This window comes from Dendropsophus ebraccatus, chromosome 12, assembly GCF_027789765.1.
Source record: "Dendropsophus ebraccatus isolate aDenEbr1 chromosome 12, aDenEbr1.pat, whole genome shotgun sequence".
NCBI classification, from domain to species: Eukaryota; Metazoa; Chordata; class Amphibia; order Anura; family Hylidae; genus Dendropsophus; species Dendropsophus ebraccatus.
Window position 1 is genome coordinate 9,055,601 of NC_091465.1, and position 15,356 is coordinate 9,070,956.

The window sequence follows — 15,356 nt, forward strand, 5'->3', positions numbered from 1 at the left end:
ATAATAATACAGTGCATGTCTTATTGCAGGATGTCTTAGGAGAGGATGGGAACTGGTTCATAATCACAACAAGACAAAGGCAGCACGAGGGTCCCACAGGTGGTGAACCCCATTCCCCTCAGCCCACTTAGCTTTTCTCTCTACTTTATACTTCCCTTGTCCCTGCTTTGCATGGATTTAGTGGCCTTGTCTCAACTGGATTAACGTTCCAATCCCTGGCATCCAATGGTTTAGTCCCCCCAATCCCTGACATCTAATGGTTTAGTCCCCCCAATCCCTGGCATCCAGTGGTTTAGTCCCCCCAATCCCTGGCGTCCAGTGGTTTAGTCCCCCCAATCCCTGGCGTCCAGTGGTTTAGTCCCCCCAATCCCTGGCGTCCAGTGGTTTAGTCCCCCAATCCCTGGCATCCAGTGGTTTAGTCCCCCAATCCCTGGCATCCAGTGGTTTAGTCCCCCAATCCCTGGTGTCCAGTGGTTTAGTCCCCCAATCCTTGGCATCCAGTGGTTTAGTCCCCCCAATCCCTGGCGTCCAGTGGTTTAGTCCCCCCAATCCCTGGCGTCCAGTGGTTTAGTCCCCCAATCCCTGGTGTCCAGTGGTTTAGTCCCCCAATCCTTGGCATCCAGAGGTTTAGTCCCCCAATCCCTGGCGTCCAGTGGTTTAGTCTCACAGTCCCTGGTGACTAGTTTAGGCCCCAAATACCTGGGGTTCAGTGGTTTAGTCCTCCAATCCATAGCGATCAGTGGTTTACTCTCCTATTCCCTGGCGTCCAGTGGTTTAGTCTCCTATTCCCTGGCGTCCAGTGGTTTAGTCTCCTATTCCCTGGCGTCCAGTGGTTTACTCTCCTATTCCCTGGCATCCAGTGGTTTAGTGATGCAGAATGAAGATTTGCATTAGGATTTCTCCTGATACGATGCTGGTATCCAGTGTTAGACCGGGGGGAAGGGGGGGCACCTATTTTTTTTCCTTACTTCATTTTGTTTTCCTTTTTGGAATTAGATTCTACAGCAGATGAAGGAGCCATGTCCCAAGACACCTTCGTAGCTTGCAAGGAATAGAGATGTCCGGTCAAGACGTCCCCAGCCGATTGTGCCGTGAAGCCCACCAGCATCTACTTAACAATGAACACTTCTTGGCCTCGGCATTCTATATGGCGGCTTTTAGCTGTAACGCGCCCATTGCTCTTCAAAGAGTAAAATCCCTGGACGATGGGCAATACCATTCTGTAATTGCAACTCTGGAACAATGGTGCCTGGGAGAAAGCGAGATCCCCAAAATCAAGTGTGACGGCATGGCCATCGTCTCGCTGAACCCGGGAATAGCAGCCGTCTTCCTTTCTACCCTCTATCCAAATAATTTTGCTGCCTCCTTGTTCAAGATGGGCACCTTCCTGAAAAGTGGGCGCTATGAGGACGTAGTGATGAGATGTAACTCCTTACTGAATACGTACCCACAGCACTCGCTAGAACTCCTGTTGACTAGAGGTCTTGCTTGGATCCTGTCCCAAAGTTATTCAAGAAATGGGTTGGTTGACTACATCCAAGTCTTCACAAAGTACAAGGAGGAAGCTAGGCAATACATCTATACTAAGCAGAGAGACCACCTGCCCCAGATCATCAGTGCCTTCCATAGCTATATCTCCTCTTACGAGAACAATAACACGGAAGTCAACGCCAACGTCTTCCTTCATGACTGTTATAGTTTTCTGGCTGCCTTGACTCCTGATGACCTCCAGATATGTAAAACCCAAGCCGCTCATCTCTTCGAGGAATGTAAGTTTGAGGAGTGTATAGCCGTATATTCCAGAGCCATCGAGGCCTTGTCCTTGGAGACCAAACTGAAGGAGGAGAAGATTTCTTTGCTGTTGGTGGACCGGGCAGCGGCCTACTACTCCTTAGGTTGCCGCACCAAAGAAATGGTGCAGGACTTAGCAGAGGCCTTCAGAGTAAGCCCGGGTCATGCCAGGAGACGGTTCATGGAGATCTTCTCCGCTGCAGACATAGCTAGAGTAATGGAGCGTTCCAAGACCTGCATCGAAACAGAGTTTGGGGACTTTAGGGAAGCCATAAGAGCACGGCCGGAGTTGAGGTCGGACACCGGTACAGAGCTTCTCTTCCCAATTGTACAGGCGCTGGAGTTCCTAATCCAATGCTCTACGGACAGTAGACGGGAGATGAACGTGCGTCTTGCAGACTGTAAACTCCTTTCCGGAGACTTCCGGACCTGTCTGGATATTTGCAACCAGTTGATTAACTCGGAGATTAAGACTTATCAAAACACCTTGTACGTCCTCCGAGGCTTCTGTCACTTTCACAGTAATGAACATCAGCCGGCCCTGAAGGATTTTCAGAAGATTATAGAAGACGAGTCGCCGCATCCTTCTAGCTGTGTGAGGGCGCTCTGTGGGAGAGGACTAATCCGGATGGTAAGCGGAAACTCCTATCTGACCGCTCTGGATTACGTTACCGCCTGCAAGCTGAAATTAGATGAAACCTTACTGACCATTAAAACCTATGTACCCTGGAACCAGAGAGGCCTTCTGTACAAGGTCCTACAGGAGGAAGGGGAGAAGATGCTGCACAGGAAGCCCAGTACCAATGAACACGGACTATCGAGTAAAAATAACACTGCAGAGACTGACGAAGACTCTGAAGAATGGTAAGGACCAACTACACGTTCCTACATGCTACATATATCTATAGGGGAGACCCCATTGCTGTATAAGAGGACAGCAGTAGTATGTCTGAGTATCAGAGAAAAATCAGATCTCAGCTATCTCCTTTATACACTGGTGTCACATGACGCTGCAATGCTGTACAGATCACTTTACTGCGGCCTCCTCTTATCACCACAGGCACAACAGGAAGTCTCAGCTTAGTTTTACCCCCAGTGGTGAGAATGAGAACTGCAAGATATCAGGATTATTTTAAAATATAGATAGAAACATGGAAAATTAGAAAAAATGTCACCAACAATTCTTAAAAAATTATGTTTAACATAAAAAGTTTATTTATACAATAAGTCATTTCCTAATGACACATTTCCTTTAAGATGGCAGCCAGGGACCCAGTGAATTACTGATAGTAGTCAATTACTATGGAATTCCATGCGTTCCATTCATTGTATAGCAGCCGCATGAAATAAACTGTACACACAATGTAAAGTGCGGCTCCGGTCGCACCTTACATTGTCTGCAATGGTTAATTGGAATGTGAGCACATCACAATGTGCCCGTATTCCAACTATAAAGAAGTGATGTACTGCAGTACCATCCGAGTCTAAGACAGCGGCCGTTCTGTGACATAGCCATGTCACCTGAACCTGTGAATAAGGCCTTAGGGAGCTGTATGAGACTCTTTACAGCGCCCCTCTTGTTGATAGACTGTGACTGGTATTGCTGCATTCAAGTGAATCATGATTTCCTATTGAAGGACACTACAGTCTGCCTCTTCCCAGGCTGAACTGGCTGATAACAGGGAACAGTAGTTTTAGTTTTTATATAATTTTACTGAAAGAGTAGTAGATGCTTGGAGGAAACTTCCAGCAGATGTGGTACAGTAATAAAGGTGATGATATAAGGGCAGACTAGATGGCCCAGCTCTGCTGACAGTCTTCTATGTTCCTATGTGACAGTGACGTGTCGGGCGTGCACCAGCTGGCCAGTCTCCTGATGATGCTGGACCCCACGGATGATGTGTGTCGGATACTGTGCACGGACGCCCTCTACCGAATGGATCGTATCGAAGAAGCTCACAAGATGCTTTCCTTGGCCCTCAGCAGCAGTTCTCAGAGATCTCCGGTCCTGGCCCGGCTGGCACTGCTGCAGTTCAAGAAAGGTTTCATCTATGACGGGAACCAGGTACTGCATGCAACTCTGCTCTCTACCAGCAGGTGTCAGCATCGCTCCATTACAGTGAATGATTCCTAGCCTAGACATAGGGAACCTTTAGCCCTCTACCTGTTGCAAAACTACAACTCCTACTATGCCTGGATAGCCGAGGGCCGAAAGTTCCCTATCCATGAGTTACATACTTCTAATACAGGGATGGGGAACCTGCGGCCCCCCCAGCTGTTGCAAATCTACAACTGTCCAGGCATGATGGGAATTGTAGTTTTGCAACAGCTGGAGGGCCACAGGTTCCCTATTACTGTTCTAATATGTCATGTGACCTGTCAGAAGTTGTGATCAATGGGGTCTGCGCGCTGAGACCCCAACCAAAGGGTCAGAACAGTCAGCGGAGCCCTGTGCCCCTTCCTATCTGCTCAGTTACAATTAAAATTGAGGCTTAAAGGGGTACTCCAGTGAAAATTTTCTTTCAAATCAGAAAGTTATGTAGATTTGTAATTTACTGATAATTAAAAATCTCCAGTCGTCCAGTACTTATTAGCTGCTGTATGTCATGCAGGAAGTGGTATATTCTCTCCAGTGTGACACAGTGCTCTCTGCTGCCACCTCTGTGCATGTCAGGAACTGTCCAGAGCAGCAGTAAATCCCCATAGAAAACCTCTGCTGCTCTGGACAGTTCCTGACATGGACAGAGGTGGCAGCAGAGAGCACTGTGTCACACTGGAAAGAATACACCACTTCCTGCAGGACATACAGCAGCTGATAAGTTCTAGAATACTGGAGATTTATAAGTAGAAGTAAATTACAAATCTGTATAACTTTTTAAAACCAGTTGATTTGAAAGAAAAAGATTTCGGCTAGAGTACCCCTTTAAACTCTTTTCAAGGGTTTTTAACTTTGTTTTTGAGCATTTTTCTGCATGTTCTTCTATTACGGAGCATTTTTGGAGCTTTGATACTTTTTTTTATGTTTTTTTCTATGTTTTATGCAAATCAGGTTTATGTCTACAGTATTCAATCAATGAATCTGATTTACTTGCAGGAAATACATGACATGACCGCATTAGGCTCGGTTCACACTACGTTTTTTTTTGCAATCCTTTGTTTTTCGTCTGTTGCATTTGTGAGCCTTCGTTTTGATCTGTTTTTCCATTGACTTCCAAAAAAGTCTATTCCCGTCTTTCATTTTTTTTTTTTTTTTTTTTTTAATAATGGAATTCAATGGAAAAACGGATCAAAACAGATGCTCACAAATGCAACAGTTTTTTAGACAAGCAAACAAGTGTGCTGGACTATCGGAATTTCTGAATTATTGGATTTCAGATTAAAGGAAGTGTATTTAGTAATGTGCTCCATGATCATCATATAATAGTTTCACATAGAAAAAGGAACAAAAGTGACCTCAGTAAAAAACGGCAAGATATAAGATATCTTACCAGCTACACATACCTGAATAATAATCGTTATATTTATATAGGAGCCAACATATTGTGCAACACTTTACAATTCTGGGGGGGCGTACATAACAAAAACATTTCCATTGCAGAGATACACCTGTAACCATCAAGTCAAACATGAGAAATGAGGGTCCTGCTGGTAAGAGCTTAGTCTATGAGAAGGGAAACCCCTCACCCATCACTGCCTGATCATGGTAGCTCAGATGTACTACAGAATGACTGTGATATTTCATTTTATTATAGAAATCAGGAGAGCAAAGAACATTATAGTAGGAAGGAATCAGTAACCTACTGATTCAATGGCCAATTGTTGTGTGTGATCTCCGCCAGCAGATGGCAGCAGAGCTGTATTTTCTATTATACTATCTGCTGATTGTAGTGCCAGTACAGGTGCTGTGTGTGCCTCCTGTATCCCATGCTCAGCAGGGGACATACTGAATTTAAAGGGATTATCCAGCACTACAAAAACATAGCCACTTTCTTTCCAAGACTGCACCACTCTTGTCTCCAGGTCAGGTGCGGTTTGCAGTTAAGCTCCATTCACTTCAATGGAACTGAGTTACAAAACCTGCATCCAAACTGGAAACAAAAGCGTTGCTGTCTCTGGAAGAAAGTGGCCATGTTTTTGTAGCACTGGATAACCCTTTTAAGGCTGGGTTCAGTGCTACCTGTTGTGACCATTAGGTGTTGATCTGTAAGCACTTATGCTATTGTACTAGATCACTCCCCAATGGATGCAGCAAGAAGCTAGGATTTGTAGTATGAAGAGGTTAAAGGGCTTATCTAAGATTAGGAAAATCACAAAAGCACAGCTACTTTCTTGCAAAAACAGCGCCACCCCTGTCCTCAGGTTGTGTGTGGTATTGCAATAAAGCTCAATTAACTTCAATAGAACCAAGCTGCAATACTGCACACAACCTGAGGCACTGTTTCTGGTAGAAAACAGCCAAGTGTTTCTAAGCCTGGATAACCCCTTTAAGGCTAGAATTGCACGTAACGTATCCGCAGTGTATGTCACGCTATGAGTTTGCAGCAAATTCCGCAGCGGATACCTCTCCTGTAATTTCCAATGTGATTACATACTCGCAGCAGGATTGTCATCCCGCTGCCAGTACTTATCAGCTGCTGTATGTCCTCCAGGAAGTGGTGTATTCTTTCCAGTCTGACACAGTGCTCTCTGCTGCCACCTCTGTCCATGTCAGGAACTGTCCAGAGCAGGAGAGGTTTTCTATGGGGATACTGCTGCTCTGGACAGTTCCTGACATGGACAGAGGTGGCAGCAGAGAGCACTGTGTCAGACTGGAGAGAATACACCACTTCCTGGTGACTGGTGACACCAGTAGATTTGAAAGAAAAAGATTTTTGCCGGAGTTTCCCTGCAGTCCCAACAATGAACAGCAGGGCGGTACACTTTATGGTTACAGATATTGAATATCATTGCTGTATTGATGTGCAGAGATGGTATATAGTTAAGCTATTCAGAACTGTGACAAGGCTGGGTGGCAATTGTACTGGCCGCCATATTGTTTATCACCCAGAATCGGATAGGACTTACATTTTCGACTACCAGACAATGATGATTGGAGAATTTATATTTGCTGGGATCCCTCCTTATTACATTGCAGATTCTGTTTAAATCAAGGATAGGAAACCTGCTGCAAAACTGCAACTCCCATCATGCCTGGACAGTTAAAGGCCAGACAACAGTTGTGCAGGCATGCTGGGGGTTGTAGTTCTGCAGCAGGTTCCCTATCCCTGACATTAATCCTCTCTACCTCTATGTGACTCCTGTTTCTCAGCTGATAAAGAAGGTGATCCAGCTGGGCGACACGTCCTGCCTCCTCCCCATCATGGATATATTCAAGGAAGACGACCGCAGACTGATGCAGAATCACTGTCACTCCAAGGCTCTGGCCATTCTGCAAAGCAAACAAGGGGAGGCCTATGTGAAGGAAGCCGTCGCCTACCTGTCCTTCGCCATCATCGCATCAGGTAAAATATAGGCTAAATATATATATTTTCAAATCAACTAGTATAGATGTGTAATTTATTTCTAATTAAAAGTCGCCAGTCTTCCAGTACTTATCAGCTGCTGTATGTCCTGCAGGAAGTGTTGTGTTCCCTCCAGTCTGACACAGTGCTCTCTGCTGCCACCTCTGTCCATGTCAGGAACTGTCCAGAGCAGCAGCAAATTCCCATAGAAAACCTCTCCTGCTCTGGACAGTTCCTGACATGGACAGAGGAGGCAGCAGAGAGCACTGTGTCACACTGGAAAGAATACACCACTTCCTGCAGGCCATACAGCAGCTGATAAGTACTGGAAGACTGGAGATTTTTAAGTAGAAATAATTTATAAATCTATATAACGTTCTGGAACTAGTTGATTTGAAAAAAAAAGTGACCTTAAAAGTTCCCCTTTAAAGTGTCCCTCTAACTTTTAAAATGCTAAAGATTTTGATCAGTCGGGGTCTGGGTGAAGGTAAGTAAGTGCTTCACTCCCCAGCTTTGATTATCCGGGTGTACAAGCTCAGTCTGGTGGCCTGCAATTTTGACACTGTTGCTCCAGGACAGGTCCAAAATCTTTAAAGTGACAGTCACCATTTAAAGAGAGAAAGAGAAAACCTACACTGATAGGAGACAACTAGCTGATCTGTGTGACCCCCAACTGATTAAGAGAACAGAGGTCAATTGCCCCCTGAGGGAAGGAAGCGGCAGAGCGCTGCTCCATTCATTCTCTGAGTACAGCGCTGAGCTATGATTGGTCCCATAGAAAGTGACTGAAGCAGTAGCTGTGTGTATATATATATATATATATATCCACTATGATTAACATTGAGGATCCCTGCAGTCGGACCCCAACTGATCAGTTCACTATCCCCTATCTTGTTTGTTTGTTTTTGGTTTTCTGTTTTATACATTTTTAAATTTGGAATACCCCTTTAATAGAAGGGTGATGGGTCCCCAGTTCTGGTCTCTTATTAATCAGTGAGACTGGAGAGCGTCTCTTATTCTGGAGGACTTGACACATCTCATTTGTATAAGAGAGGTGTAATACTCTTTTTCACCTTTGGGGGTGCTGTGAGCAAAGTCAACACTCGCATCCTGATCATTGGAGATCCCAGCAGGCAGCAGAGCTACCATTAGTAGTAGCCCCCGAGTCCTCCACCAGTGACAGCCTGGTAGACATATTACTCTGCTGTTTCTTATCCGTATCCTGGAAAGCTGGATAACGACCAATATGGCTGCCATAGCAGAGACCCAGCTTTCCAAATATACTGAATGACAATTCTGTATCATGGTGCTTGTCATCCGTTATGGCAGGTTTGTCATTCAGGAGGCTACTGCCGGTCACCCAGCTTTCCTGGGTGCAGATTTGGCTGATGCGATGACTCGAGGAATTAATTGGAGATTTTACCCTTTTATAAGGAAAACCGAATATAATAGATGCGGAAACAGCAGGTGAAATCCCTTCCTATTAACCTGACGCCGCGCAACTTCAAAGGGGTCATTGTCATATTGCAGACGGCTCGTCACGTTGCGGATCATCAAAGTCAGGGAGAAAGGACTGGAATAATAATGGGGAATGGAACTTACCCATAGTCCTCAGCGGCTGGAGGTGGAGGTGCTGCTGTGGGATCAGGACACTAGAGCTGGATTATGTGTTTGTGTGATGATTTTTTTGTTTTTTTACATTTATCTATTTTTGTATATGTTGTTATTTGATTTATTATTTTTTTATTTTTGAATTTTCCATAAATCCCAGTAGGGAATTTTACCGTGAGATCACATGATCACTGATAAATACACCGCAGTACGGCTGCATAACACTGACCGGCATCCTGCTGGGCTCTGCTGCTGGCAGGGTGTGATAGGTGTACCAAGATGGCGGACATTAGGCTAGTGGTTCCCGTGACTATTTATTAGCATACTAAGGGAAGTGGGGGGGGGGGGGGGGCAGTGGGGGGGTTCAAAGAGGGATCCTCCTCCTTCTAACCAGGTGACCACCGAATTTAAATATTCCCATCTCAACTAACATAGTCAATTTTGTAGGACTCTTAAGGATTTTTGCAACTACACTGAAATTCTCTTCTTCTCCTGATACACTGCTCTTACCCTCCTATTGTTGACATCTCATTGTCTAGGTAACCGATCACCACTCTGCTCTAAAAGCAGTGGTGGAGCTGGTATATGTTGGTATATGTTGCAGTGAAATGATTTGATCAAATCCCGGGAAATGATGAAATGACCGCGCCGTTCCATTATTTCCCTAGGGAACTGATCAAATCACTGACCCCTTTCAGGGAAATTATGGAACAAACTCTATAATTTCCCCCGCGACATAGAATTTGCTTACCGTATCCCCTCTCTGCTCCTCCCAGCCCGTCCGCCTCTGCCACCTCTCTGCTACCCGTTCCGCTCATTTCCCCGTTACACACCTCCTGCTCCCCCAGCCTGACCGCTCCGCTCCCCGTCCCCCTCTGCCGCCATATGCCTGCCGGGAGGTGTGTTGCTCTGCTCACCGTCCGCCCAGCCCTGCCACATGCCTCCTGCTCCCCCAGCCTGTCCGCTCTGCTCCCTGTCCGTCACTGCTGCCTTTCTGCTCCCCGTGCGCCCTCGCCACCGTACGCCTGCCGAAAGGTGTGCCACTCTGCTCCCCGTCTGCCCCGTGACATGCCTCCTGCTCCCCCGGCCTGTCCGCTCTGCTCTCCGTCCGGCCCAATGCAGTATGCCTGCCGGGAGGTGTGCCACTCCGCTCCCGGTCTGCCTTAGGTCCCGTCCGCCCCTCCCTGCGACACGCCTCCTGCTCCCAAAGGAGTCCGCTCTGCTCCCCGTCCACCTTGCTGCCATATGCCTGCCAGGGAGTGTGCCGCTCTGCCCCCGGTCCCGTCCACCTTGCTGCCATATGCCTGCAAGGGAGTGTGCCGCTCTGCTCCCCGTCCACCCCGTTGCCATATGCCTGCCAGGGGGTGTGCCACTCTGCTCCCCCATCCGCCCCACCGCCATATGCCTGCCGTGGAGGTGTGCCCCTCTGCTCTCCCGTCCGCCACCAAATGTAGAGCCGGGCCACTCCTTGATCGTTCATTTCCGTCATTTACCTGAAAGGGGTCAGGCATTTAATCAAATGTCTAAGGAAATGATGGAACGCGCGGTCATTCCATCATTTCCCAGGATTTGATCAAATCCCTGGATTCCATCATTTCACTGCAGCATATACAGTGAGTCCAAGAAGTATTTGATCCCTTGCTGATTTTCTTTGTTTTCCCACTAATAAAGACACTATCCTTCAGCACTTTTAATGGTAGATATATTCTAACATGGAGAGACAGAATATCAAGAAAAAATCCAGAATATAATTTTAAAGAATATATTTTAATTAATTTGTATTTCAACGAGGAAAATAAGTATTTGATCCCTCTTGCCAAACACACTCAATACTTAGTGGCAAAGCCTTTGTTTGCAAGCACAGCGGTGAGACGTTTGTTGTAGTTAACCACAAGTTTAGCGCACACACCAGGGGGAATTTTGGCCCACTCTTCTTTGCAGATTCTCTCTAAATCATGAAGGTTGGTGGGCTGTCGCTTGGCAACTCTGACCTTCAGCTCCCTCCATAGATTTTCCATCGGATTGAGGTCTGGCGACTGGCTGGGCCACTCCATGACCTTAATGGGATTTTTCTTGAGCCAATCCTTTGTTGCCTTTGCTGTATGTTTAGGGCCGTTATCATGTTGGAAGACCCAACCACGGCCCATTTTCAGAACCCTGGCAGAGGGGAGGAGGTTGTCCCTCAGGATTGTGCGGTACATGGCTCCATCCATCTTCCCAGTGATGCGGTGAAGTAGCCCTGTACCCTTGGCAGAGAAACACCCCCAAAACATTATGCTTCCACCTCCATGCTTGACGGTGGGCACAGTGTTCTTGGGGTCATAGGCAGCATTTTTCTTCCTCCACACATGGCGGGTGGAGTTGAGGCCAAAAAGTTCAATTTTGGTCTCATCTGACCACAAAACCTTCTCCCAATAACTTGGTTCATCTTTCAAATGATCATTGGCATACTTGAGGCGCGCCTCCACATGTGCTCTCTTCAGCAGGGGTACCTTTCGGGCACTGCAGGATGTGAATCCATTGTTGCGCAAAGTGTTGCCAATTGTTTCCTTGCAAACTGTGGTCCCAGCTGCCTTCAGGTCATTTGCTAACTCCTGCCGAGTGGTTGCAGGACGATTTCTGACTGTTCTCAGCATCATTGCCACCCCACCAGGCGAAATCTTCTTTGGAGCACCGGGCCGAGGTCTGTTTGTCATGTTATACTCTTTAAACTTTCTGATAATTGCACCAATAGTTGTTACTTTCACATCCAACACCTTACTAATCTTTTTGTAGCCCATTCCAGCTTTGTGAAGGTCAACAATTCTGACTCTGAGGTCCTGTGACAGCTCTTTGGTTTTACCCATGTTGGAGACTTGAAATCTGTGTGATCTGTCTGATTCTGTGGACAGTTGTTTTTCACACAAGTGATTAGTGAGAACAGGTGGCTTCAGGTCAGGTAACAAGTTGATTGGGAGTGTCTAACTGGTCTGTAAAAGCCAGAACTGCTAATGAATACTAAGGGATCAAATACTTATTTCACTCCATGAAATACAAATCAATTAATATATATTCCTTAGATTTATTTTCTGGATTTTCTTTTTAATATTCTGTCTCTCCATGTAAGAATACATCTACCATTAAAAGTATAGAATGATCATGTCTTTATTAGTGGGCAAACAAAGAAAATCAGCAAGGGATCAAATACTTCTTGGACTCACTGTATATATATAGCTATGGTATACATATTTATATATCTATTTACATATCTAATACAGTATCGATATACTATATTGCTATATCTTTATACATCTACATTACAGCTTTATATACAAGTATAACTATATTAATTGAAATGGGAATATCCCTTTAAATGGTTAGATGGCAGGGACCAGAGTTATCGCTAATTCTGGCCGTTGCATCATGTGTAATATACAGCTAACACCCACCCTTACTGGTTGAGAGTCTTGGCCGTGCTATGTGTCGCCTCTCCATGTGTATAGGGATCGTCGGTGACTTTATTATTGATGAAATGACCGACTCTCCAATCATTGAGGATTCGATCTTTAATAATCAGCTGGTTGCAGGGGCCACAATGCAGGAGTTACAATATGTATGGAGAAAACAATGAAGAGGCCCTTTAAGCAGCCAATCAGAGGGGTGCCGCAGATCAGACCTTCACTCATCTGACATCTTCTAGGGAAAGGTCATAAATATTATCATCCCGAGAAACCCATTTAATGCAAGGAAAACTTAAAGGGGTCCTCTGGGCCAGTGAAAGAAATGTGCTAATTTCTTCAGCTGCCTTAAAGGGGTTATCCAGCGCTACAAAAACATGGCCACTTTTCCCCCTACTGTTGTCTCCAGTTCAGTTGCAGATTTAAAAGAAAAAAATATTTTAATGGAGTACCGCTTTAAGTGTCTGGAGACATGACAGCACCGTACACAGGAAACAACAGCCAATTACTGGCTTATTACCGTAACAATTCTTTGTTTTTGCTGCTATGATCTATATATTACTTTATTTTACTATTATTATTAGCATTATCCTTATTACTTGCAGTAGTATATGATTACATGTGACCAGTTTTCTCTATGACATCACTATACACTGGGTGATTCTGTGTGATGGCAGGTGGTCCGGAGAACACGGAGTCAATGTCTCTCTCACCCTGCGGAGCACGTTGCTCTGGTAGCTGAGGAGATAACATTCCTCCTTGTAACGTTCTTGTGTCTTCTCTCCATCAGGCGGACACGCCAAGGACTCCTTACTGGCCAGAGCCAGATGTTACGGTCAGCTGGGACAGAAGAAAACCGCCATCTATGACTTCAATAATGTCCTGAAGGAGGAACCCGGCAGCGTGGAGGCACTGTGTGGGAAGAGCTTAGTGTACGCCACGCTGAACCAGCAGAAGGTAACCTTACTCTTAGCTTAAAGGGGTTCTCCAACTTTTAACACTAGATCATTTTGAGGTACTGATTCATTTTCTTAGCATCTTAAAGGGGTTGTTCACATTTTATTTTTATTTTTCAGATCAACTGGGATTTTTTAAATTTACTTCTATTAAAAAAAAAAAATCTCAAATATTCCAGTACTTATCAGCTGCTGTATGTCCTGCAGGAAGTGGTGTATTCTTTCCAGTCTGACACAGTGCTCTCTGCTGCCACCTCTGTCTATGTCAGGAACTGTCCAGAGCAGCAACAAATCCCCATAGAAAACCTCTCCTTCTCTGGACAGTTCCTGACATGGACAGATGTGGCAGCAGAGAGCACTGGAAAGAATACACCACTTCCTGCATGGTCATACAGCAGCTGATAAGTACTGGATAACTTTTTTTAAGAGAAGTAAATTACAACTCTCTGGCACTTTCTGGTACTAGTTGATTTGAAAGAAAAATCCCTTTAATAACGTCGGGCGCTCATTGTATCCCCTGTATACAGTAAACTACTGGGTTTCTGCAGCCACCTCTAGAGGGCGCAGTACACAGAGATACTGGCAAATAGCTGAGACTGTATGGGTAATAGCAGTGTTACAAATGTATAGTAAGAATAGAAAGAGGAGAGGTAGATGGGAGGTGGCCATGATATTGCACGCTCTCTGATTCTTCCTGTGTGAAACAGAGACAGCTGATTGGTCAGAGCACACAGCACAGTAGGACGAGCCCGCCCACTCGCACAGTAATAGGGAGACAGGATATGTGAAGGAAGGCCATAGCTCTGTGTGGTGGCTGTATACACAAAATTGTAGGACTTTTCAGATGCACAACCCATGGCTGCTTCCCTACAGGGATCATTTATGGCCACTTAGAAAAAAACAATTGCTGAACTGAACTTTTACAGGGAAGGTGTCATCAGAAAATCAATAATTGTATGAATGTATAATAAAATAATATGTCTATGGTGATAAGAGGAGGCTGCTGTAAAGTGATCTGTACAGCATTGCAGCGTCATGTGACACTAGTAGATAGAGGAGACAATCGCAGCTCCCTGTGAAATGACCTCTTCAAAGGTTACAGAGCACACTAAGAACAGTGTCTATCTATTGCCATCTATGTCCATGAGTCTTGCTGTAAAGAATGTCACTAAATGCTGTTAAGAACAGCGATATGGCCGCCCCCATAACAATGTACAAAAATGAAATAAAAATTTAGATGACACATTCCCTTTAAGAAAACTTTCTCATCTCTAATCCTGACTAGTTCCAAAGTGTTTCATTTAGTCGTGATTGTTTGCAGAAGTGTTCATACCTTTTTGCATACTGCCCAGGCCTATAACTACATGCAGCCCTACCCTTCCCTTAGAAGTTCCCCCCAGGTGCACCATGGGCCCAGTATATTGTTCTTCTCGTATTGAATTGTCTGCATCATTGTTCTCAAGCCGAATAAGAAGTGAGCTGATGAATTGACCGTCGGCAGGAGCTCAGAGGCGAGTGCCCAACCGTTCCTGGCCGTAATAATAAGATTATAAATGGTAACGTCCAGCCGGTTCAGCGATGGGAACCAGAAACAATGGCGTTCTCAAGGTAAATGATGATTTTCTTATCGCTTGGAGACTCGGTCGTATTGTGATGTTCCCATGCGGCATCTGAGCCGCTCAGACTTGGCATCTTCTCACCACGGCCAGAGCAGCTCCATGAATCAAACAAACTGCGGCTGGAAGGAAATTTACTCATTGTGTTCTATCAAAGAGATAAGAGACCTCCATTCTGATACAATGTAACAGAGCATCAGCCGTAAACAGGGACAGCGTGTAGCTTATTTATTACAAGGAGCTTCTCTCCACTTCAGGCCATTGTTCCCTATTATCAGCAGTTTCAGGCTGAGGAGCGACTGACTAGTGTTCTTCTATGAGACGTCTGGTAGGAAGTCCGCAACTTTACCTCCCATGGTGGCGAACAACTCCGTTCAGGGTAAGATAGCCGGGGACTCCGGCTTGTGACCCCCGGGGACCCCAGTATTTATTTACAGCAATATT

The 15,356-nt window shown here is 45.4% G+C and overlaps 1 protein-coding gene across 1 annotated transcript in view; it reads left to right on the plus strand.

The window, feature by feature from the left end:
* The first annotated feature begins 2,419 nt into the window (after positions 1-2,419).
* Positions 2,420-15,356, plus strand: part of TTC34 (tetratricopeptide repeat domain 34) — a 47,938-nt gene continuing 35,001 nt past the window's right edge. Inside the window, exons 1-4 of the mRNA XM_069947565.1 lie at positions 2,420-2,655; positions 3,631-3,856; positions 7,100-7,292; positions 13,131-13,297. Coding sequence (XP_069803666.1) covers positions 2,420-2,655; positions 3,631-3,856; positions 7,100-7,292; positions 13,131-13,297 — 822 coding nt within the window. The remainder of the gene's footprint in view (positions 2,656-3,630; positions 3,857-7,099; positions 7,293-13,130; positions 13,298-15,356) is intronic.